This window comes from Berkeleyomyces rouxiae, assembly GCF_048999995.1.
Source record: "Berkeleyomyces rouxiae strain 22BRR77 chromosome Unknown BrBRR77_ptg000002l, whole genome shotgun sequence".
Taxonomy (NCBI): Eukaryota; Fungi; Ascomycota; class Sordariomycetes; order Microascales; family Ceratocystidaceae; genus Berkeleyomyces; species Berkeleyomyces rouxiae.
In genome coordinates, this window is record NW_027396492.1 from 2,415,329 (window position 1) to 2,437,236 (window position 21,908).

The following is a 21,908-nucleotide window of genomic DNA, read 5'->3' on the forward strand; positions in this document are numbered from 1 at the left end:
AGTAGGTACACAGTGTGCACACTCCTCCACGTATGAGCTTGGAAGTAGCACAAACACTGTATACATACACAAGTACTCCTTGACGCCTTCCAACTAGTTATCTCACCAGCCCACATCTCCAACTCTTTGCGCGTACCAAAATAACAACCCTACCATGCCAGACTGCCACTGCTTCTTGGTCTCACTAACCCCGCTCGCCGAAGCTTCTGCCAAATAGTTACAAATAAGAAGACCTGTTTCAGGCCCCTGTCGGTTGCACATCTGTCTTATTATTCTTATTATTTTTCTTTTGCTTTCCGAAGGGAGTTTTGCTTGCTTGGGGTTAAGACGGGTTGTATGGTGGTAGGTGCACCTGAGCGAAAGAGTCCAGTGCTCTGGGGCTTTAAGGGAACGGTGTAGAGAGCATTGGATGGCCTTCTCGGCCACGACGGCCAAGTAAATGCACACCTTTTTTTTTAGGTAGTTTTACTGCCAAGTTTGCTTGACAGACGCTATTTTCTTCGCCGGAATTCCAAGCATTAGGAACTGCTTCCCATGACCCACAAGTCGACAAGGGTGCGGTCTCCCGTATATTGCAGCCCTTTGCGATGCACTATCAAGCCTCGCACCGAGGAATGAAGAACCGCGAAGACCAGGCTGATCACAATACATCAAGATATGATGGTAGCAGTTCGTTCATGTTTTTCAAGGTTACAAGCAGTGGAGTTCTTGATTGTTGTACAAGTGAAATAAGATAGTTGGTAGAAAGGAGAAGATGAAGGCCTCGGCGGTGTGAAGCTTAAATGGCATAAGACAGACACAGAACTAAAATTCGAAGTATCATGTCTGTTGAAAACAAAAGCCATGGCCTTGGGTCTTGAGTCCACAAAACCTGGATTTGGGGTGGTATAACGGAGAGGGGGGGAGGGGGGACTACAATAATCTGTAGGCTGCTGGAATCTGATGCACAAGTCGGGCTAGAAAATAGCACAAGACTTGGCCTCCGTGGTGGCCGTGTTGCTCTTGGAAAGTCGGGAGAGCCAGAGAATGAGCATAAGCGCAGTCAAGCGCTTTGCAGTACAGGCGGAGTTATTCAAAGCCCCGGCTCGGGCGGTAGGCGACCTAAGCTACCGACTGCTAGAATCTGTGACGGTCGTTTTTTTTTTTTTTTTTTTTTGCATCCGTCAAGATAGCCAACCCATCCACCCATCCATATAGATATCCTGCTGTGACGTAATTATGCATTCGCCTGGGCTCGTCTAGCTTTATGCACATGTGTATGTACATACATACATGCATAATGATCGGACCAGTCTTTAGCTCTTCTCCTTTCAGGTCGTGGAAATATCATCTTGTTGTTCTTATCCAGACCAACGGGACAGACCTACGCCTCTGGGATCAAAGCGCCGTACACTCGTTCTTGTCAGATTAGCCTCTTTTGACAGGCCTATACAGCGCCAAAGGATAAGGAGTAGTTATATGGTGTTTTCTCAGTCCAAAGTGGCACAGAACAACCCTGGAGAAAAAAACCAACTCACGGGTTCTCGCCAAAGCACCTCCTGGGTTCTTTTTTTCCCCTTCTCTTGAGACTTAATCCTTCCTCGTTCATGATTTTCCAGACCCAGCCACCACTTTACAGTTTCAAGCGGGGTGACCAAATTAGAGGGGACCGAGAAAACATCAGAAAAGCCTGCTTTGTGCGGCCTCGGCAGAGTGGCGAGCAACATAGGCTAACTAATAAGTATCTGCCAGGGAGATCCGCCCAAGCCGCGGTCCTCAGCCTGGAGCGAGCAGACTACAGGCTAGTAGAAGTGGTGATACGTACGAGTCATGAACGACTACATGTGCATTTGTACTATTAAATCAGCAGTCACTGATACCAACGGTGGCCACGATGGTTGTCATGACTGCCCGTCTTGTGGCTCCTAGTTCCAAAAGCTTCAAAATTGCAACGATTCACGAAAACCCGATGCGCATACTATACAAATACCCATCACTTTTTGTTGCCTCTATGTTTTCATTTTCGCCACTTGCGGTTACTCCTCCCGCGAAGCCTCATCCGCAGTCTGCCTGATGAGCAAACGATAGGGATTTGAGTTATCATGAAATATCGACGGACGGGCCAGGCCAAGGCATTTATTTTCCTACACCAAACCGAAGGGATTCATAAGGAAAGCTACAAGTTTGTGAACTCCCGTCTTCTCCCCCCCTTTGTTTGGTCAAAAATGAAGACATGCGCACATATAAGCTGTTGTCAAATTGTGCACTTGGTTCTGCCAAAGAAACCTCACGAACCCCATGACATCCCTGACTTGGTCACATGCATTTTTTTTAAGAAAATCCTGGGATGTTACAACAGTGATAGTCAACTGCTTCTCTTAGACCTTGGTAACTGCTAATGCATCTTATGATTTTTTTTTTCTTTTTCCATGTCTGAGTGCAGAAACAACGCAGAGGAACACATAACCATGTCAATTTGTCATCTGCGGCAGCATGGGAAAGGCCAAGACTCTTTCCCGACCACATACTCTCCGCCCTCCTCTGCCTGGTTGATCTTATCATTGCTCATGGGGGTTTCCCGCAGGGTGTCTTTGTCGCCCAAGAAGAGAACAGTTTTCAAGAGTTGGCTTGATGGTCTGATTTCGGTACTTGGCCCATATGAGTTTAATCTCGTCAAGAACCTGCCTTGGCTGCCGTGTTGGGTTTACATGTAGTGGTAGCTGTAGGTAGGTAGCATTGAGTTGGATCTCAAGGTATGTGGCCTGACCAGGGTAATATTTAGTGTTTCATCTAGAGACATTAACACAAAATGATCACTGAACAACTTGAGTTATGGCTTCGCTATCAGAACCTACACAGATTCGTATGCTCTACAACGTGGATGCTGGGATGGTCAATCAACACTTGGACCGGTCTCCACGGCGACTTTTCTTCTTGTGTTAACTATGTATGTACTTATAAGCCCACAACAGTGAGCTAGGAAACCTTGATGTAGGGGCTGTCGTCTGGGGCGGAAACTGAATATCAACTGCCCGAAGCCGTTGTAGACGATGTCAAGTTCGGATAAGCACTGGACGTTCATGGAACTCACAAAAGCATGCCAAGGATGTGATGATGAGGATATAGAGGAGCACATTGCAATCCCTGGCTTCTTGCATAAGAGAAATTCTTGCATGCATATGTATGTACAGTATCAGTCCAAGTATATGCCACACATCCATCATGTGTTGTCCTCGGAGAATAACACAGCAACATGTCTCCACACACGGACGTAATATCAAAAGCCATAATGACTGGCAGTCGCAGTCGCCGGCCTCATTTGGTGCTAGAATGACGTTTTCTGGCACAAGTAACTATGCCGATTAGAGTTTTTCAGGTCACGCCCGCATTCCGCTCTGTAGCTCACGCCGTTTGATCATCCGATATCACAACTTTGCTTCCTTGGGACTATGGATGATATGATATTACTGGGTGAAAAGCAACGGATGTGAAAAGCGGTGAGCCGTGGGAGCCGCTGGCTTTTCTTTGAACGTTTAGCCGATATTTAGCCTACTCCTAGCGTACTTGTACATGGGCCAGCCAAAGATTGGGGTTTAGTTGACTATGCCACAAATCCCAGGTCCAACAACTGACAGAAGAAACCACAACAATACCTCTACACATCTTGCCCGGATGGGTTTGACAGGCCCCTTTTGTGGCCACGGTCAGGATAGTTGCTTTTGTCGACAGGTATTTTATGGCCCCAGTTGGTGTCATTTAGGCTACGGCAGGGGTCTTGGCTTATGTGTGTGGGACGAGTATACTTGCACTTTTACACAGCAATAGCTAGCCGCTCGGGTGTCTACACATAATGACCGCCGATATTTGAGGGCAGACAACGTAAATAAGGATGGCTGGGAAGGCCGATTGAGTGCATGTGCTTCGGACACTTGTAGTTTTCTTTTTTTTTTTTTTTCCTTCGCTTCCAGGAGCAAAAGAAAACAGACAGCAGATTTTTCTTTCCTTACGTGAAGTTGAAGCTCGAACCAGAAAGAAAAAAGAAGAACTCTGCCCTGACGTCTTCTACGGCGCCAAAGACCTACCTATGCCCCCATTGGCTTTGCCCCTATTACATAAGCCGAAGGCCTTGGCAGCAGAAAGTCTTTCCCTACTTGGCTTTTTTTTTCTAGCGTCTTTTGAAGTCGGACAGTGAGATTTTCAATCCCGCGTCTCCGTTGGCAGAGTCAGGGGATATCCTGGTTTGGCTCTCCACCCACTCGAAGACTGTCTGTACATACATATGTACATGCATGCAGTAGGAAAAAAAAATCTCCCAACAGGGCCTGGAGCCGTCCTTGACTGATGTAATCACCGCTGCTTACCTCCGATCCGATTTCCAACGAAGCATCTCCCTATCGATTTAGCGCTGTCTTCCCTGTTTTCACTTATATCCCCGAGGCGTCAACATACAGTGGTATTTGTAAACAAGTGTCTTGCCCGATCATCGCTAGACGGAATCCATCTGTGAAAGGCCGGCTCGCTAGTGTTCTTCCTTTGCGTGCTTGAAGACAACCTTCAGCCTCGGAGTCCGGATCATTCACATCTCGCGCCAAGCAGGATGCCCATGTTCATAATCAAAGGAAGAAAATCGGGCTAAGTGAGGGAACAAGGAAGTTGAACTGGTCCGCTGATGGGGCATCGCCGACTTTTCATCTTGTGCCCTGGTGTACATCTAACTCAACCAAGTCAGAAAAGCTCTTCATCTGAAAATCACTGACATATTCCTCACAAAAAGAACAGCCCACAGAATCACCGCCCCGCCCATACCGCCCTGTCATGTCTCGCCTTGTCTTGTCTACAGATTGACCCCTTGGCCTGTCCTCCTGCGCTGCTGGATAACAGCCGGGGTTTCCTTTTACTTTACCCCGAGTTTGGGCTCCCCATCAGGCTGTGTGACCTGCCTGTGTTTCACTATGCATCCCTATGTTTACAACGTACTTTACATGCTTGTTGTCTCTTTCTCGAGACTGGACTTGGACGTGTGTGTCCCTTTTGTCCTCTTGTGAACCATGTATGCGTACACTCATCATGTACTTTGTAATGAGATAGATTCTCATACAACCGAATAGTCAAAGTCTGAAGGCAACAGTACAGCATACGCTTGCTTCAAATTCGATTCTGTTCATTTTCCCGTGCCTTTCATTGCTTCCAACTTTGACCAGAACTCGGCTTAGATCTCACATTCCAGGTCGTACTTACCTGCTTGGCATATATCTGGTGCCCCTGTGATTGGCATCTGTTTTTCTTTCTTTCCCTCGTGTCTGACATGCTCTGTGATAGACTTCTCAGAAATAACCCCCGTGCTTAAGAGACAATCTGTGTTGATCCCATTTACATTCTTCCCTCAATCCCTCCCTCGCTATTGTTCCTGAGCCTATATCACATTAAATTTCATTGTTCCATCTTGCTGATGAAGCAAGGATGAACAAGAGGCCTCTCACCCCCTACCCGCATGTTCATGTTGTGATTATTCATCCTCTCTACCCAGACATTCGCCTTCGGCAAGTGCCCCGGGACAAACAGTCGTAAATTTCAACTCCATCTCACCTCAAAGATTGAACCAAGAGGCGAGCTCCAGGGCACAATGCCATCCTTTGACGTGAAAGGGAGAAAAAGCGAATATGACAAGGCATGGCACTGAACTCCAAGGGCTCTGTCGTGGAGAACCTCAAAAAAGAAAGAGCCTTGCATAGTTTACTGATCCAGCCTCTCTTCTTTATGTGTAGGGAGGACAAGGCATCAAGCGGAACACATGCATCGGATGCTGCTTCATGGTAACTGAAAGAGTGACGCACATGTATGTACATCCATCTGCCCTTTCCAAGTATCCAAACATAAAATTGTAAAAGCTGTTTTCGCTGTGGTACAGGAACTTAGGTTAACTCACCTGGCAGTTTCCCTTCATGTGTCTTGACCAAGGAACAGAAAGTATGGTCAAAGAGGCAGGATTTCGTTCTCACTCAGACCATGATCGACACCCCCGTACATACTTTCTATGCAAGTTAACATACTGCCGATGGCTCTTTTGGTGACCAAGTAGCCACATACGGCCTTGAGTTGCTACTAAAACAAGTGTATGCATGTATAATAGTCATCCCTAACGGCCCACTCCAAAAAAAGTAGAGCTATTTGTATATAAAGCAGAGTTGACCTCCTTTGAACTAGACCTTCACTGACTCGCTTTCACTGGATGGTGGCGTCCAGTACATGGCGGGTTGAGCCAGCCTCAAAGAGAAACATCAGAAGCAAAGTGCATGTTGTAGGAATATTCCTTTGCCATGCCTATATTTCCAAATCATCGGGTCAGCGGAATCACTCACATGTCTGTCCTTATTGTGCTTGAGACTACGCCTGAAGCATGGTTACACAGGCCAATCTACAAAAGAGATATGGCGGGCTGCAAAGAAACTGACCGAGGGATGACTTTTGACCAACAAGAAGAGAATTATTTGGAACCGGTGGACAACACGGGTGATTTACAAGAGCGTTTTATCTTCCTTCTATACCTATGATGGAATAACATAGGCAGGTCTTCAACTCATGACGGCTTTTCATCTGTTGACTGGGCTATGACGACAGATAACTGACAAACTGTCAAAGATTACTATTCTTTGACTGAAGTATATATGGTATTGCTGGTTTGAACTATTCCCTTGGTACCATCTATGCAACTCCAGTTGGTCTTGAACTACAATATCTTACCCTGATGTTGCGAAGAGTTGGTTGGTGTTGCTCATCATGGTTATGCTCATGTTTATGGGTCATATTAGGGTTGTAAAACCCAAATGAACAAATCCAGTACATGTGTAATGGGCAAGACACATGATGGTTCGATATAAGACAGAATGGAGAGACATAGCAGGAAAAACAACGTGGAGTCCATGTTTATACTTGTAGCAGATACGAAAGAGTTCAAGACCAAGTACATATGTATGTTGATAGTGAAAGCGACAGTCTGGGCTAGGTGTGGGTACCTTGACTAGACCAAGTTAGGGTCTGCATGTGACTGAAAGACGTTAGAGAAGTACCTCAAAAAGCCAGTGGGATTGTTATAGAGTTCAAGTACCTGGCTAACACCACAAAGCCTGACAATGCAAGCTTACTTGATAACCCAAGTGGGGCACAGAAACGGCCTTTGTCTTTATGTAATACCGAATCGCCAGCTAATTGACGTGAGCCTTTGACGCGGCTGAGCCACGAGAACTGGGCCTTGAGCACATCCAACCCGCCCCGCCAACACAACCAATTGGCTCTGCAGTACACACCAAACGAGCGCATTTATCACAGGCAAAACGCGTTTATTTTTTTTTTCTCATCATTGCTTCTCCTACGAGTCAACCCACTCCCACCCAGCCTACACGACTTGAAGGCCAAACATCCCAACCAACAGACTGCAAGGCAACCTGTCAACTAAGCCTCGACTTCACCAGTACCACGAAAAAAGGGGGGCTCACTGTTGGAACTTGATCCTCTTTACTTTTCCCTTGTTCACGCACTGCGACCCAGACTGCCGCCACACATTGTCAGCAGTTCCTTGCTTGGAAACAAAACGAACGCCAGTGCGACAAATAACCAAGCCAACAGAAAACCCTCCTCGTCTGTTCCGAGACTGTTGTTCGCGATAACGCTAATCAGGCCAGTTCAGATCTACCTCGTCTCTACCCACCACCCACCACCCACCACTCTCGACCACCAAACTACGTCGTGCCCTACATTGGCCCTTTTGTTTTCCGATATTTAATAATCCAATTTATTCTTTTTTCTTCTCTTGTTTCTCAACACACTTACACCATGTCGACTACTACTTCGGGTCTGACAAGACGGCGCGGCGCCGGCGGAGCGTCTGCAGATTCTGAGGCCCGCAACTCGCCAGTTCCGGGTCACCGCGACAGCGGACCCGAAACCAGTTTTGAGAACTCCGAGAACGGACGCAAGATTGCCTACGACCCACGCGACATGAGCGAAAGCGCCGAACGCAGCAAACAGCCCAAGCTGACACTCATGGAGGAGGTGCTTCTGCTCGGCCTTAAGGATAAGCAGGGCTACCTATCTTTCTGGAATGACAACATTTCTTATGCGCTCCGTGGCTGCATTGTCATGGAGTTGGCTCTGCGCGGCCGCATTAGCATGCAGAAGGATGCTAGCAGACGGAGGTTTCCCTTGCCCGAACGTGTCATTGAGGTTATTGATGATACCCAGACAGGCGAGGTGCTGCTAGATGAGGCACTCAAGATGATGAAGCACAGCGAGAAGATGAGCGTGAGCGCATGGATTGATCTGATGAGTGGTAAGACTCCCTTTCCCCACGGCCGAGGGAGTGAGCTTGGCTCTCTCGCACCAATGGACTAGACATTGGTCTCAGTAGATGCCTGGATTTAACTACTAACGTGTATTATTCCTACATCATAGGCGAGACATGGAACCTCATGAAGATTGGTTACCAGCTGAAGCAAGTCCGTGAGCGCCTGGCAAAGGGTCTTGTCGATAAGGGTATTCTGCGTACAGAGAAACGCAACTTTTTGCTGTTCGACATGGCAACACATCCGGTAGCTGACGGCGGAGCCAAGGAGGAGATCCGGCGTCGCGTGCGCAATGTGCTGACGCAGCGCACGGTGGTGCTCAACGCATCCGAGTTTCTGCCCGAGGAGCTGCCGTTGCGTACCGTCCGTACCGTGGCCATGGTGTGCGCGGCGTATGCGGCAAACGTGCTCGAGAATGCACTGGCGAATCTCGGCCACGAGGCCCGTGAACGCGCATTTGTCCAGACTGATGACATGCTGGCGGACTACGGCCAGTGGCCGTTTGGCCGCAAGGCAGTCAACAACGGGGTTGCGGCAAACCTGCCCAGTCTCATTGCCGATGTAAGTCGTGGAGGAGTGACGTGATCTGGGTCTTGATGTGTGACTAATCAGCTCCTTGCTACTACTTTTTAGGAAGTCAATGCCAACAAGGATAGAGAGCTACAGCTTGAGGTCATCGCAGCCTGCATGAACGTCTTCACCCGGCTGGACTCGCTGCTATAGATGGGTGACCTCTGTCTGACTCTCCTTTTTTTCTTTTGTTTCTTTCTTTAGGCTCATCTAGACAAAAAGAAATAGGCCCACCATGTGTTATTCTGGAGACTGGCCAAGCTCTGGGCTCTAGACACTGTAAAATCCGATAGTTCCTGAGATGGCCACGAACTGCAGTATCTGGGCGCAGGTAGGCAACTTAACTTGGACTCTCACCCTCGGGGCTGCTGCTGGTGGTCAGCTCCGTTTACTATCTACATTACCATTATTCTTGGCATGCGCTTTTTCCTAACCCCTTCTTTTTCCCTTTCCACTTCTTTACTAGACAAGTATGACCAGGTAGAGAGTCTTCGTCGTAGTGTGCAAGTTGATCCAGATCCAGTTCCAGTCTCTCCGCCTCTGTCCCTCTCTCTCCCCCTTTGCCTGGTCGTCAGGTTACATCCCGCGCCGGCAATCTCCCCAAGTCCCTTACTCTGGGCCGACCAGGGCCCTTTCTGTGCTTTACCTGTTTTTTTTTCTCTTTTGCTTCCATTATCAATCCTTCCTATTGCTCACTACTACGCATGTGTGTTTTGTTCTGCTTTTCATCCTAGCCTATTTTTACCTGAGGTTTTTTTTTTTATTTGCCCCGACTGGCGTTACTGTTTAGTTACTGTGAAGGTTTGATGGCAGTCTTTTTGATTTTTTTTTGGGGGGGTTTTTTTTTTGACAGACGTCTCTTTCTTTTGACGTGAGGGCGCTGCTGTCTGTGTCATGTTTGTTTGTATTTTCAATCAAGTCTCCCGTGATCTTGGTGACATGTACTCGGTAGCAATTCTAGGCCCAACCAGAGGCCATATCCTCGCCACGCGTGACTGGTTGCATCATAGAGAGTATGTGCAGACTCCAGGTGAAATTTGTATTGTGATGTGAGTTGCATTCATATCGCCCGAGCTTGAAATTCAGAGTCCACACGCTCTTTTTCTTTTCGAGTACGTTTTGGGGCGTGATTTTCCTTGGTGAAACGGCGGCAGCAGCGACGGGCCTCTTGTGGGAGTCGTCGCGATCGCCGCCCGCCACACACCCCTGAGAAGAAGCGTGGTGCTCGTGGTGGGCGCGTGCTTGGTGACAAAGGGCACAGCGTTGCAAAAAAAAAAAAAAAAAAAAAAAAAGAGAAGAAGAAAAAGACCCGGCGCGCGTTGTGGTGTATACAGGCACTTGGATAGTGTGGGTTACATACTCCTTCACTTGGTGCCTGACAGGAGAAATTGAGATTACAGCGCGGAAACGGCTCGCATACACGGGGCACAAGGACAGACACGCGCTGGCCAGCTCATTGCATACGTGTTTGCGAGGTGAGGTGATTTGATTGTTTATTTATACACACATGACAAGGTGACTAACTCTGGCTCTTCCCAGGCCGGCCCACGTCTTTTCCATGTGAAAAGGGTCCTGAACAGGGGGTTTACGTGATTTGATGAGGGTGGATGGAGAGGTGGAGAGTTGTTGTGTTAATGCTACCTGTCTGGGGCACATGGTGGGGTTGTACAGGGGAGGTGGGGCGAGATGGGGGGTGGGGAGGGTCCAGAGGCCCTGTATTCTAGGACAGGTGCAAGCATTATAGAGGCAGCGGCCCCTGTGGCCGTGTGAAAGTGGACAACAACGGGCAAAAAATACAGGCTCCAGACCGCTGTGGCCAGCAAGGACGAACCTGGTCGGCCACGTTGGAACTGGGCCCTCTGGCACTCTGGACCACAGCAATACGGCCAGGCGCTCGTGTTCTCCTTCGTCTGGCGGCCATGCTGGTGTTGCATTTGCTCATTTGCCAGTGTTCTCCTGCTTTCCCGCTGCTGTCTCCCATCTCACATTTAACTTGGCCGCCGCATCCTTTCTCATTGTTCCCTTGTCTCGGCTCTATTCCTCGTGTCAGATTATATCCCAAGTGCTCGTCTGCGCCTTCTGCCTTCACCTTGCTCTGCTTTGTTTTTTTTGCGTCTGCTGAACTGCTCCTTTGCGCCTATAATCGTGTCATTACGGCCTCGGTGTTTCTCCCTGTGCGACCCAGGCTCCAAGTCCCAAGTTCTCCTGCCCGCCTTCGACCCAGCATCGATCGACCCAGTTTCACGGAGCAGGTCTGGCAAGGGCAAACATACCATACATCAGATATCAGATATCAGCTTCGGCACTGGTACTGGCGACCACGGAACAGTCCGCCGGCTGCCCACTACCACACAGACGCGGAGCGCATATCCGCATAGTCACATACACATACACACACATCCTGCTCACGCTCACCCACTCGCGCACAACACAATGTCCCAGCTCAAGGCACAAGCCGGCCGCAGCACGGCACATCTCAACCCAGACGCCCAGAACCAAGCACCGCCCACGCCCATCTCCATCACCATCTGCGGCGATGGCGGCTGCGGCAAATCCAGCATCACTTTGCGCCTGGTGCGCTCGCAATGGACCTCCGAATACGACCCGACCATTGAAGACTCATACACCATAACCCGCACCATTGACGGCCACACCTACCATCTGGGCCTAACCGACACCGCCGGCCAGGAGGAGTACCGTGGCATGTGGGCCGGGAGCAATCTTGGCGCCGACGCATTCCTACTCGTCTATGACATCACCAGCCCAGACTCGCTACACACCCTGCAGTACTTCAACGACATGATCGACATGGAAGCCGAGACCCGCCTCGACAATGCCGAACGCGCCCGTTCCGCCGGCCTGACACCCGCCCAGAACTTCTCCGTCTTTGGCAGCACCGGTGCCAAGACCGTGCCGCCAGTCAAGCTGCTCGCCGGCAACAAGTGCGATCTGCAGGAGAGCCGCGCTGTGTCCGCTGCGACGGGCCTCGACTGGGCGCGCAAGCACGGCTGCGGCTTCATGGAGACCAGTGCTCGCCTCGAGGTCAATATCGAAGAGACCTTTGCGCTCATCGTACGCCGCGTCATGGAGGCGCGGCGCGCCACTGCCGGCCATGATCCCGCCGCGACTGACCACTTTGGCGCCACTAAGCCGCTGACGCCCATCTCCCCGCCTGGCTATGCCGAGAAGAGGGGCCCTGGAGTCAGAGGGCCGAGTATAGGTAGTGATAAAGTTGGGCGTGGCGGCGGCGGGTTCTGGCGGCGGCTGCGGTGCTGGTAGACGGAGGGCCTGTCTGTTTCATGCTTCTCTTATTTCTGCCATGTTGTTTTTGCTGGTGTCTGTGATTTCCTTGTTCATTATTCCTCTTTTCTTTTTGGCTCATGTTTCTTTTTTGTTTTTTATCTTTTGGGATACCTCGATATGCGTTGGTTTTTGTTTTTTTTTCGGCGATTCAAAAAGGAAGCGCATCTTTCTGCTGGCTTTGTTTTCTTTTGTCTTTCTTGGCTTTATTTATTCCCTTTGTTCCTGGCATTTGTGGTTGGGGTGTGGGTGGCGGCGGCTGTGGCAGCGGAAGCGGTGGAAGCACGCATGGCGGGATGATGATAGACGCTACACGTAAATATATGTACACATATACACGTTCACACACAAACATACTCACATCCCGCATCCGATTTATGACTTCTATTATGGTGTAGTATAATCTGTAGAACGGCGTCGGTATCTGTCTATCCCCGTCGGTCAAGTTCGGTCTAGCCGGGCTGGTGGTCTGCGTTGTCGGCGTGCTTCTGTGTGGCGCAGCCGGTCATCTTCTCATGGGGGGCATTCTGTGTTCTTTCTCTGCTTTATTTCTTCTGCATCCCATACCATTTAGACCACGCAAGCCAGTCGCTGTATTCTGCCTTAGCTTTGCTCCCCTTGTATCGCTGTACCTCAAGATCCAAGGACTCCCAGTCGCCCATCCGCTCTCTCCAGCCTGCCTTGTGCGCCAGGTTCTCTAGCGTCTCTTCCTTGGTCCAGCCCTGCTCGACCATGACATCGGGAAGATAAGTTCCGGAAAACGAGCGCCCGCGGACCGTAAACTTGATGTTGATGCCGTGCACACCGATGTCCCAGTCGAATTTATCCGCGCACTCCTCAAAGTCCGTCAGCAGTGTCACGGCCGACTGGAGTCGCGGCAGCTCGGCCGCTGTCACCGGTTGGAAGCGCGAGTCATGCAGCGCCGAGATTACGGCGTACTCGGCCAGCGCTTCGGCCAGCGGGTCTGGCGCAAACTGCCCGATACATCCGCGCAGATGGGCCTGCACGCTGTTGGCTTCGTACTTGTTCCACGTCACGAAGAGCGGGCATACGTCATCGGGTTGGGCTAAGTAAGCGGCAGTCGGCAGTGCAGGCGCCGAGGGGTTTGCAGTGGCGTAGGCTGGCCAGGAAGCCTCGATCTCTTCGAGAGAAGCTGGCTCACGTGAGCCGAGCCGGGCGTCTAGTGTTTCAAAACAAGCGATGCTGTGGATTATAGAGGCCATGGCGAAGACCGAGTCAATGTTATCACTGAGACTGGGTGGACCTAACTGCACGGAGATGCAAGCATAAAGATGAATAAAAACTCGAGATATGCAAGTATTCGGGCTGAAATTGAGGGGCGTCTCGTTTGCGGCTAGAAAAGCGGAGGAACAAGGAGCTTGGCTGGACAGAGCTCCTTCCTTTGCGTCGATGTGGGGAAGGGCACACTCTCCTAGTGCTCCTAGTGTAGCTATGCCCATAACCCTAGGGCGCGACCAAGCCTCAACATCCAGACCCTAGGTGTTGATCATGCTTTGGTGTTGAGAGTCAACCACGCAGCTTAGGCCATGAAATGAGAGCCGAGACAGTGAGCGCCCAACATGACACATTTTAGCACAGAGGAATTAACCTTTTGTCACCTTAAAAAGCCGAGCCAGCCAATAGTCTTCTGTCTAGAGTCGAGCGGCCTCTGGTACTGTGTTGCAAATGTCTAAGCCGACTTGGTGATCTACCGCTTGGCTTGTTTGACCGCCAGTTTCCTGACACTTCCGAGTTCCGTGTTCCCAAGTCATGAACTCCGCTGTGTGCAAATGAAACAGGAGCCTGCAAAGAGAGGCGGCATCATTGCAGCCGCCAGACATCGAGCACATTGGCATCAGGCATCTGGATAGTTTTCATGATGACCCAAGGAGAGCCGGAGGCTTTTACATGTCCATGGCTCTGAATACAAATAGAAGCCAGTCGTTCGCTGTTCATGGACTTCTTTGACTCTCATCCTCATCACTTCACACTTCATCTTCACTCCAACTCCCACTCACAACTTTGCTTTTCTTCTTCTGTCGCCGGTCGACCTTTTTTAATTCACTTTCATCAACCCACCACACAAAATGAAGTTCCCCTGCGCCACCTTTGTCATCTTTGCTGCCGCCGTGGCGGCTCTTCCTGCGCCTTTGCCCGAGGCTGGGCTTAACGCAGCGGGTGAGTGATGGCACATTTAAACACTACAAAACCCACACTTGTCTGTGATGATGCTAACAGATCCACTCCAGATATCACCCCTCGCCAGGTCGATGTGTCGCAGCCTTCCATGAGCGATGAAAACGGAAACCCGGTGTCATTTGATGCGACCAAGGTGTTTCTTCCTTCGGCCAAGGAGTAGCTTATGAGCATATAACTGCCCAGATTGTCCGTATATATGTAATGATTCAATGTTAATTCTTCTATCAAGCGATTGCTTTCCCATGAAAATGGACCCAACTCTACAGGAAGCTGTGAATGATATTAGGGTTGATAGGGTCTATCAACTTCATGATAGACGCTACATATGGCGTGCACATGCCATTCCTCTTGAATTCATTTCACCATGTAGCCTAGTTAAGAGGATTTGGAAAAAAAGTGCAGGCGTCAAAGAAGGATTTGTCTGTCTACAGAAAACATGCAGCATAGCCGGGCGTTGGGTGAATCCCAATCAGCCCTTCAGCTAGCCCAACCAACCTCCACGCTTGAGGCTACGAGAGAGAATTGTGTGCAGAGTAGCATCGCTACGTGATAGCGAGAGTCCGCAGTCTTTGTTGGTTGCATCTGGGCCTGGGCGACTAGAGGGGCTTTCCCCTCTCTGGAGGGCACAGTCAAAAATAGTAGCGACGTGCTTGGATGGCTCGGTGCGGTGTGGCGGCAGCGGGGGGGAGATCCGCAAGAGCTGGAATAGGCGCGGCCGCAGATGGGCATATGTGTGGTAGTCTCTCTTTTTCTACTGCGAGGGCAGAGTAACACTTTTTTTCTCTGAGCTCTGTTTGTATTCTGGACTGGCCAGTACCTTTCTTACAAGTACCACATACAACGCTATTGGATATAACCATCTGGTTGGTGCCTTTGCTACTACTCACTTCGGGTACAGCTTGCATTACGATACACACATCCATATTACTCTGTACCATAGTCTTCTCTGCTGTTACAACTCCTACCATTCCACTACCGACGATCCACTACCCCGACGATCCGCTACCATGGGTAACCATCGCCAACAAGCGCAGTTCGGGCGGGCTTGCTGGAGACGACCAGTTCTTCTCGTCATGTGGGCAACGCAGTTTGTCACCATGAGCATCTTGCTGGGGGTTTTTGGATGGCGGCTCTCCGAGACTATGAAGCGAGAGGAAGACCGCGATTCTGCAACGGTTTCAATAGTGTGAGTCGTACAGCATGACGAATACCGTACTGGAATGATTACTGATATTTTGGTGCACCTCTTTAGGTGGGAGTCAACCAATATTGCCCTACCCGTCCTCGCTCTGTTCTTTACAGGCTACGAAGTCTTCCGTTATGTTTCACAAACTCTGACACCATGGACCATGTTGTTCACCAACATTGTCAAGGTAACCTGTTCCGTGGGGGCAGTCATACTTGACGTATATGTGTACGTCATTCAAAGACCTGGCCACTACTACGCCGTAGCAGGGTTGGTTCTGGATTCTATATTCATGTGAGTTTCTTCAATCTTGGCGACAAACGTTTTGGTTCTACGAACGCCATAATGCTAACTCTGCCAATCCCCTCGTTTCTACCTAACCAGTATCAGTACGCTAATTCCCGCCGTGTACTCCATCCGTATATATACACGATCCGTGGGCTTTGACGAGCACCTGATCACCGCCAGCACCAGACCCGTTGGTTTCCGGTCATCCATGGCTGGCCTTGAAGGATACGACACCCGTAATAGCAGCTCCACCTCTTTCAAATCGACACGAAAGAGCCTCGCCGTATCTCTTCTATCCATATCCACTCACCGCAGCAGTGGGGGCTCGTTTGCATCGCTCCCAACTACCGCCGACCATGACGACTGTGAGCTGTCGCCCAGACAAAGCACCCCTACTATTACAACAGACTATAGACCGTGTTCTCCAAGCCAGGCAGCCATAAAAAGCCCTATGATTCTGGCGACACCCTATAGCCACCAGCGGGCGACAGACTTTGATGAGTATCTCGCTTCACGCGACCTCGTGCAGAAGAAAAAACAGCCGTTGCCACGGGCGTCGCGCAAGGACACCCGAAGAGCGTCTATGGGCTCTATTCCTCTCAAATCGCCTTTGTCGTCGCATGTCATGATGGCCTGCTCGACGCGCAGGGCTAGCTCTGGAGCAGTCATGACACTGGGAATCGTTCCAGAAGAAGTCGAGACTTCCAAGGTCGTGGATAACGATCAACGCGAGATCAAGGCGAAGACTCAAAACAACAAGGATGCCACTTTTAAGGATACCAAGAATCAACAAAGTACATAGAGATTGACTGAGATTAATCTTTAAAAATGATTAAAAGGAAAAAGGACATTGTAGATCTTTAAGTGGAACTAGTCGGCCTTGATGGATTACAGAACTAAGGCCGGCTTCTGAGCTTCCTGTTGATACTTTGTTAGGTACATGGTAATATGTTTGAGAACAATTTCTTGTCTGTATTGTTTGTGTCATTATTAGTTGGGGTGCTCCTGCATTCAAGCCTTTCTGAGTGCTGTGACACGAGTTCCCATTGTCCGAGTTGTAGTTGTAAGCCCGTAGAAATCATGCATGTGGGGTAGCCCTGGCCACACATGAACCTCAACCTCAACTCCGGCGCGAAATAGCCGCTGCGCATAAGCTAGCGCTTCACCAACGAATAAGTCGAGCGAGCCAATGTCAATATACGCCGGTGGAAGACCCGAGAGGTCTGGTGCTCTTGCTGGAGCAACGTATATCGAGACATCTGCGCCATCCTTTCCCGCCTTGTCAGCACCCAGAACCCCTTCCCACGCTAGTCGATTCATGGAAGGAGTCCACACAAGGAACTCTGCTATGGGATCATCAGCAGCCATGGTTGTCCGGTCATCTAGCATAGGCTCACAGAGAAACTGTTTAGCTGGACGAAAAGCAAGGTTTCTATCACGTGCTAGTAGACAAAGGCCAGCGGCGAGACCGCCCCCGCTTGAGTCTCCCATAACCGTGATCTTGTGGGGGTCGATATTGAGCTGCTGGGAGTGTTCTGTCATGTATATGAAGGCAGCAAGGGCATCCTCAATGCCATAAGGAGTGGGGTATTTGGGAGCGAGGCGATAATCTACGGTAAAAAAAGGGGTGCCTGCAGCTCGGGCATAGCGCGCTGTGATCAGTGTGGACAGCTGGGCTGAGCCAGAGCAATGGGCGCCTGGATGAATGTAAAGCACTGCTGGCTGAGGAACAGTGGCCCGCTGCATTTGCGGAAGAGTCGTTTGATACAGATTTATTGCAGCACCATCAAAGCTCTTGATCGAGATTGGGAAGGTTGCAATCCCACCCGTGACAGGGAAAGTGGGAGAAGTAAGAGTTCCATAAGACAGGCAGTACGCCTCGGTAGAGCGGTGGGCAAGGTTTTTGACCTCGTCAAAAGTAGTTACTTCCTTTGCACGATTGGTAAGGAGAGGACCAAATGTCTTGGCGAATTCGGCATTGTATTTAAGAGCTGGCATGTTTGAGGTGGAAGAAAGTGTATGAGCCAAAGAGAACAGATGATCTAGTTAGTTGTGATAGAGAGGGCGAAAGTTGCGATCTTTTGAGAGACGAAAGAGAGGGGATGGATATGTCAAGAGAGACTCACAAAATGTCTCGCCCTGCTTCATAATTTTGAACGTTCCACCACCAAAAAAGAAGACAGTCGAGTGAGATGTCGTCCTGGCGACGAACTATCGAGCAGGTAGTGCTGGTTACACAGTCAAAGTGTAGTGTCAACAGACATATGACCTACTTGCGCAGTACAGAAGGCCTCACCGCCTGTGAGTTTCTGCCAGGCAGAAAAAAAAGCTCTAGTGCCTTATCGGCGTGCTCCACTTCGAAAAATTTCAACCGCCTTTTCGAAGTGGAAAGGCTTGAAGCAGGAAAAAAAAGAGTCCGATAAATCCAGCCAGCCAGCCAAGCATTAAGGCCAACGCCCACGTCGCCCATCCATCGTGAATCTGTACATCCGTCGCCGTTGCGTGTGCCTGTTTCAAATCAGCTGCCACGCCTTGCATTTCGTTGTCTCTTGCGCGCGGCGTCAAGACTCGCTGTGCTCTTTTTCTCTCGCTATACCATCGACCCTACGCATCTCAATCACATCATCATCATGGCCGAATCGCTCGAGGTTGGTTCCCCCTGGAGTCGCCTGGCGACGGGCAAGCACCTCTGCAGCGGCTCTGCCGGGAAGATGTTTGTTTGCTAATCAGTCATCTTGTTTGTCTGCTATAGGACCGGATCCGCGATCACGCCGCAGCCTTCAACGGCCTGCTTAGCTTGATTCCCTCTAAGCTTTACTACGGTGCTGATGCGACGGCCGACGCTGCTACCACTACAGTACGTTCTTCTCCCTGAGCGATGTCTCCACACATTCATGATTTGGGCCGATCGTTTGCGACCGTTGTCTTGAGATTATTTAAGTCTACTCGGCGAACTCCTCACATCCACCCATGTCTTGAAACTCAACATCTGTGGCCACCCGTACTTACTCTCATCGTACCAACTAGGACGAATCTGCCCTTGATCCCCACAATAACAAAAAGAAAAAGAAGACCAAGGCCGAGAAGAAGGCTGCGAAAAAGGCGAGACTCGACCCCGACAACGATGCAAACCGCTCAGCTAAGGATGTTATGGATGAGGCTGGTCGCAAGAAGCGGAAACTGCAGGAACTTGAGGAGGAGGCTGCTCAAGCCGAAGAATACGAAGAGGTCGAAGGCATCGAGCCTGAGAAGCCTCGCGAGGGCCTGAAGGAGATCAAGGAGCGCACCAAGAAAGCCAAGATCGAGGCCTCCAGCACGCCTGCTACCCAAGTCGACGCGACTGATGATGCGATAGCCAAGCCTGCTGTCATTGACGAATCCAAGGCGCAAAAGAAGACTGAAAAGCTAGAGCGCAAAAAACAGAAGGCGGAGCAAAAGAAGACAATCAAGACTTCTACGGCTACTGCCGCTCCTTCTAATAAGCCCAAGGCAGAGCCTAAGAAGGCAAATGCTGCTGTTTCCAATACTGCCCAGGCCAAGAAAGACAATGCGGATGAATGGACCGACGACGAAACATCGGCGCCCCAATCCCCCACTTTCGACAAAGATGCTTCTAAAAATTCCGCAACCACCGAAGACTCAAGTACAGGGTCTCCTGCTTCCCCCTTTATCAACACAGAATCGGAACCGTCCGACAAACCCCGGCTGATCAAAGTTCCTAAGGACACAGCCGAGTTCCGCGAGCGGTTTGCGGCGAAGATGGCGGCGTTGCGTGCGGCGCGATTCAAAGACAACGGAATTGAGGGAAAGCCCGTCCGGACGCGCCACGAGCTGATTGAGTCACGGAGAGAAAAGCAAATAGCGCGCAAAGCGCACAAGAAGGAGCAGCGGCAAGCAGCCAAGCATGCCGAGGAGCTGAAGCGCGAGAAGGCGCTCGCCTCCAATTCGCCACAGTTGCTAAGCCCGCCTGGCATGGAGCTGGAACTCAACGAAACCACAGCGAATCTCTCCTTCGGTCGCGTTGCCTTTGGCGACGGCTCGCAGCTGTCGCACGACCTGTCCTACAGCCTGTCCCGCGATGCCAAAAAGGGCCCATCAGACCCCAAGACGGCGCTTCTCAAGCTGCAGAATGCCAAGAAGCGCCTCGCGGCTATGACGCCTGAAAAGCGGGCTGAGATTGAAGACAAGGAGGCATGGCTGACGGCGCGTCGGCGTGCCGAGGGCGAGAAGATTCGCGACGACGAATCATCGCTCAAAAAGGCGGTCAAGCGCAAGGATCGCGTCAAGAAGCGCAGCGAGCGCGAGTGGAACGATCGCCTCAAGGGCGTCGAAAAGGCCAAGGCCGATAAGCAGAAGAAGCGCGAGACGAATCTGCGCAAGCGCGTCGACGACAAGCTTGAGCGCAAGCTCGAACGGGCGTCCGGCAAGAAGCGCAGCAAGTCGGGTAGTGGCGGTGCCAAGAAAAAGTCCAGACCGGGCTTTGAGGGCAGCGGCTTTGGCAAGAAGAAATAGGGTTGGCGCGGAAACAGAGTGAGTGGATGAACAGGCGGGCGGACGAGCGAACAGGAAGCTGGCGGGTGAGCATAAAGTCAGAGGAGAAGGAAGCGTGGGGGACAAACCTAGGAGCATGCTTCATGAAGTCGCAGAGGCCTCTATGAGCTCTCTGGATGTGGACTGGTTGATCCAGCAGCCCTGTTTTCTCCTAGCTTTCGCATAGCGCCCGGTCCGACGTCCAGTTTCATGCCACGAGTGTCTTGTGTCTATTCCGGTACCTACTTCCACTATGCCACTCTGTCGAAGCGGCATCGCTACACTACTACCGATGACACCAGCGAAACAAAACAAAACGCACTAAAAGGAAGCAGAAAAGTTTTCATCTGTCGGCAAATAATGTTCTCATTGCATGCTTGGTTCATGGGTTTTGGCATCTGGGTCTTGGGCTGTTGTATTTTTTTCCCCCATACTTTCGTTTTCTTTTCTCTAGTATCACATTCCCTTTATTATATTTTCTTACATTGACATCTTTTTCATTTTCTTTCCTGTAAGTCTCCTGTCCACATGGCGGTGTGCTGATGTTCTTAAAAGACAGTCGTGGTTCGCTCCCCTGCATCATACATGGGCATCATAAGTCGTACAATGTATGTACCCAGGGTTAGTCAGCTAGGGTCGAGGACCCGAACCGTGCGTTCCGGGTTTGTCATCTGACACGGCCGGTCTAGGCGTTGAAGTGCATGGAATATGTAAATGGATGGAACCATGTGTAAAGTCTAGGAAACTACTTGAGTCGTGGGAGTAAGTATGCTGTTCATATTCTGCCGTGAACTTGGTAGCTGCTTGTTTTGGTGTTAGCACTGTCAAGACCTCGGTGACTCGAGGGACTCGATGACGTCAACTTGGCCGAGAAGCATACCATCCTGCCCTGAAGAACGACACAGCAAACCAGGTCTAGGAACCCCTGTGAAGAATTACATAGAACGTATAAATCATGAGCAGAAATAGAAATCAGGAGCCTTGATCCCTTGTTCTTCTTTGAGTACTGAGTTGGTCAATGCAGGTGGAAAAAAGAGGGGGACCGGGGAAGAGGAAGAGAAGAAAATGAAAGGGTTGAGAATGGCGGGAAAAAAGGCCAGGGCCGAGCAAGAAAGAAGGCCAAGAGCATGAGCGAAAGAAGAATCCAAGGACCTCCCAAGGCCAGAGAGAGAGACGAGAAGTGGAGAGCCGCAGTAGGGCGGTCGAGCTGTTACAGGGAATACTGCGGATTTAGAGGCATGCCTTGAGGTCGAGTGTGGTTGGACCCTGGATGAGAAATAACCAGAGCCATGGGATGTCGAGAGGAAAAGTAAGCAAGGAATATGACAGGTCGCTCTTTGGTGTTTCTTGCTCTCGAGTCAACGAGGCCCGCCGATTCCGAGTAGTAGCTCACACTGGTGCCAGCTGGACCTGGATGTAACTGTTGTCCTTGCCGTTTCTCAGCCTCTAGAAGGGCTCCGGAACAATGCCGGCGCAAATCACATCATCCTGTTCCGAAGGTACGCACGTCCGTTGAG

The 21,908-nt window shown here is 50.4% G+C and overlaps 7 protein-coding genes across 7 annotated transcripts; 5 read left to right on the forward strand and 2 right to left on the reverse strand.

The window, feature by feature from the left end:
• Positions 1 to 7,809: 7,809 nt before the first annotated feature.
• BROUX77_002212 (uncharacterized protein) lies at positions 7,810 to 9,041 on the forward strand (the record flags this gene model as incomplete). The annotated part of the gene is made up of 3 exons (XM_073746728.1): positions 7,810 to 8,305; positions 8,428 to 8,879; positions 8,952 to 9,041. The coding sequence occupies 3 exons, from the start codon at positions 7,810 to 7,812 to the stop codon at positions 9,039 to 9,041; spliced, it is 1,038 nt and encodes a 345-aa protein (XP_073607294.1).
• Positions 9,042 to 11,321: 2,280 nt separating this feature from the next.
• BROUX77_002213 (uncharacterized protein) lies at positions 11,322 to 12,167 on the forward strand (the record flags this gene model as incomplete). Its single annotated transcript, XM_073746729.1, has 1 exon — positions 11,322 to 12,167. The coding sequence occupies one exon, from the start codon at positions 11,322 to 11,324 to the stop codon at positions 12,165 to 12,167; it is 846 nt and encodes a 281-aa protein (XP_073607295.1).
• Positions 12,168 to 12,733: 566 nt separating this feature from the next.
• On the reverse strand, positions 12,734 to 13,411 carry BROUX77_002214 (uncharacterized protein; the record flags this gene model as incomplete). Its single annotated transcript, XM_073746730.1, has 1 exon — positions 12,734 to 13,411. One exon carries the CDS (start codon positions 13,409 to 13,411, stop codon positions 12,734 to 12,736), a length of 678 nt encoding a protein of 225 aa, XP_073607296.1.
• Positions 13,412 to 14,275: 864 nt separating this feature from the next.
• Positions 14,276 to 14,547, forward strand: BROUX77_002215 (uncharacterized protein; the record flags this gene model as incomplete). Its single annotated transcript, XM_073746731.1, has 2 exons — positions 14,276 to 14,366; positions 14,438 to 14,547. The coding sequence occupies 2 exons, from the start codon at positions 14,276 to 14,278 to the stop codon at positions 14,545 to 14,547; spliced, it is 201 nt and encodes a 66-aa protein (XP_073607297.1).
• Positions 14,548 to 15,394: 847 nt separating this feature from the next.
• On the forward strand, positions 15,395 to 16,663 carry BROUX77_002216 (uncharacterized protein; the record flags this gene model as incomplete). Its single annotated transcript, XM_073746732.1, has 3 exons — positions 15,395 to 15,573; positions 15,640 to 15,867; positions 15,958 to 16,663. The coding sequence occupies 3 exons, from the start codon at positions 15,395 to 15,397 to the stop codon at positions 16,661 to 16,663; spliced, it is 1,113 nt and encodes a 370-aa protein (XP_073607298.1).
• A 209-nt stretch (positions 16,664 to 16,872) lies between these two features.
• BROUX77_002217 (uncharacterized protein) lies at positions 16,873 to 17,859 on the reverse strand (the record flags this gene model as incomplete). The annotated part of the gene is made up of 1 exon (XM_073746733.1): positions 16,873 to 17,859. The coding sequence occupies one exon, from the start codon at positions 17,857 to 17,859 to the stop codon at positions 16,873 to 16,875; it is 987 nt and encodes a 328-aa protein (XP_073607299.1).
• A 632-nt stretch (positions 17,860 to 18,491) lies between these two features.
• BROUX77_002218 (uncharacterized protein) lies at positions 18,492 to 20,373 on the forward strand (the record flags this gene model as incomplete). Its single annotated transcript, XM_073746735.1, has 3 exons — positions 18,492 to 18,509; positions 18,614 to 18,718; positions 18,889 to 20,373. 3 exons carry the CDS (start codon positions 18,492 to 18,494, stop codon positions 20,371 to 20,373), a joined length of 1,608 nt encoding a protein of 535 aa, XP_073607300.1.
• Positions 20,374 to 21,908: the final 1,535 nt, after the last annotated feature.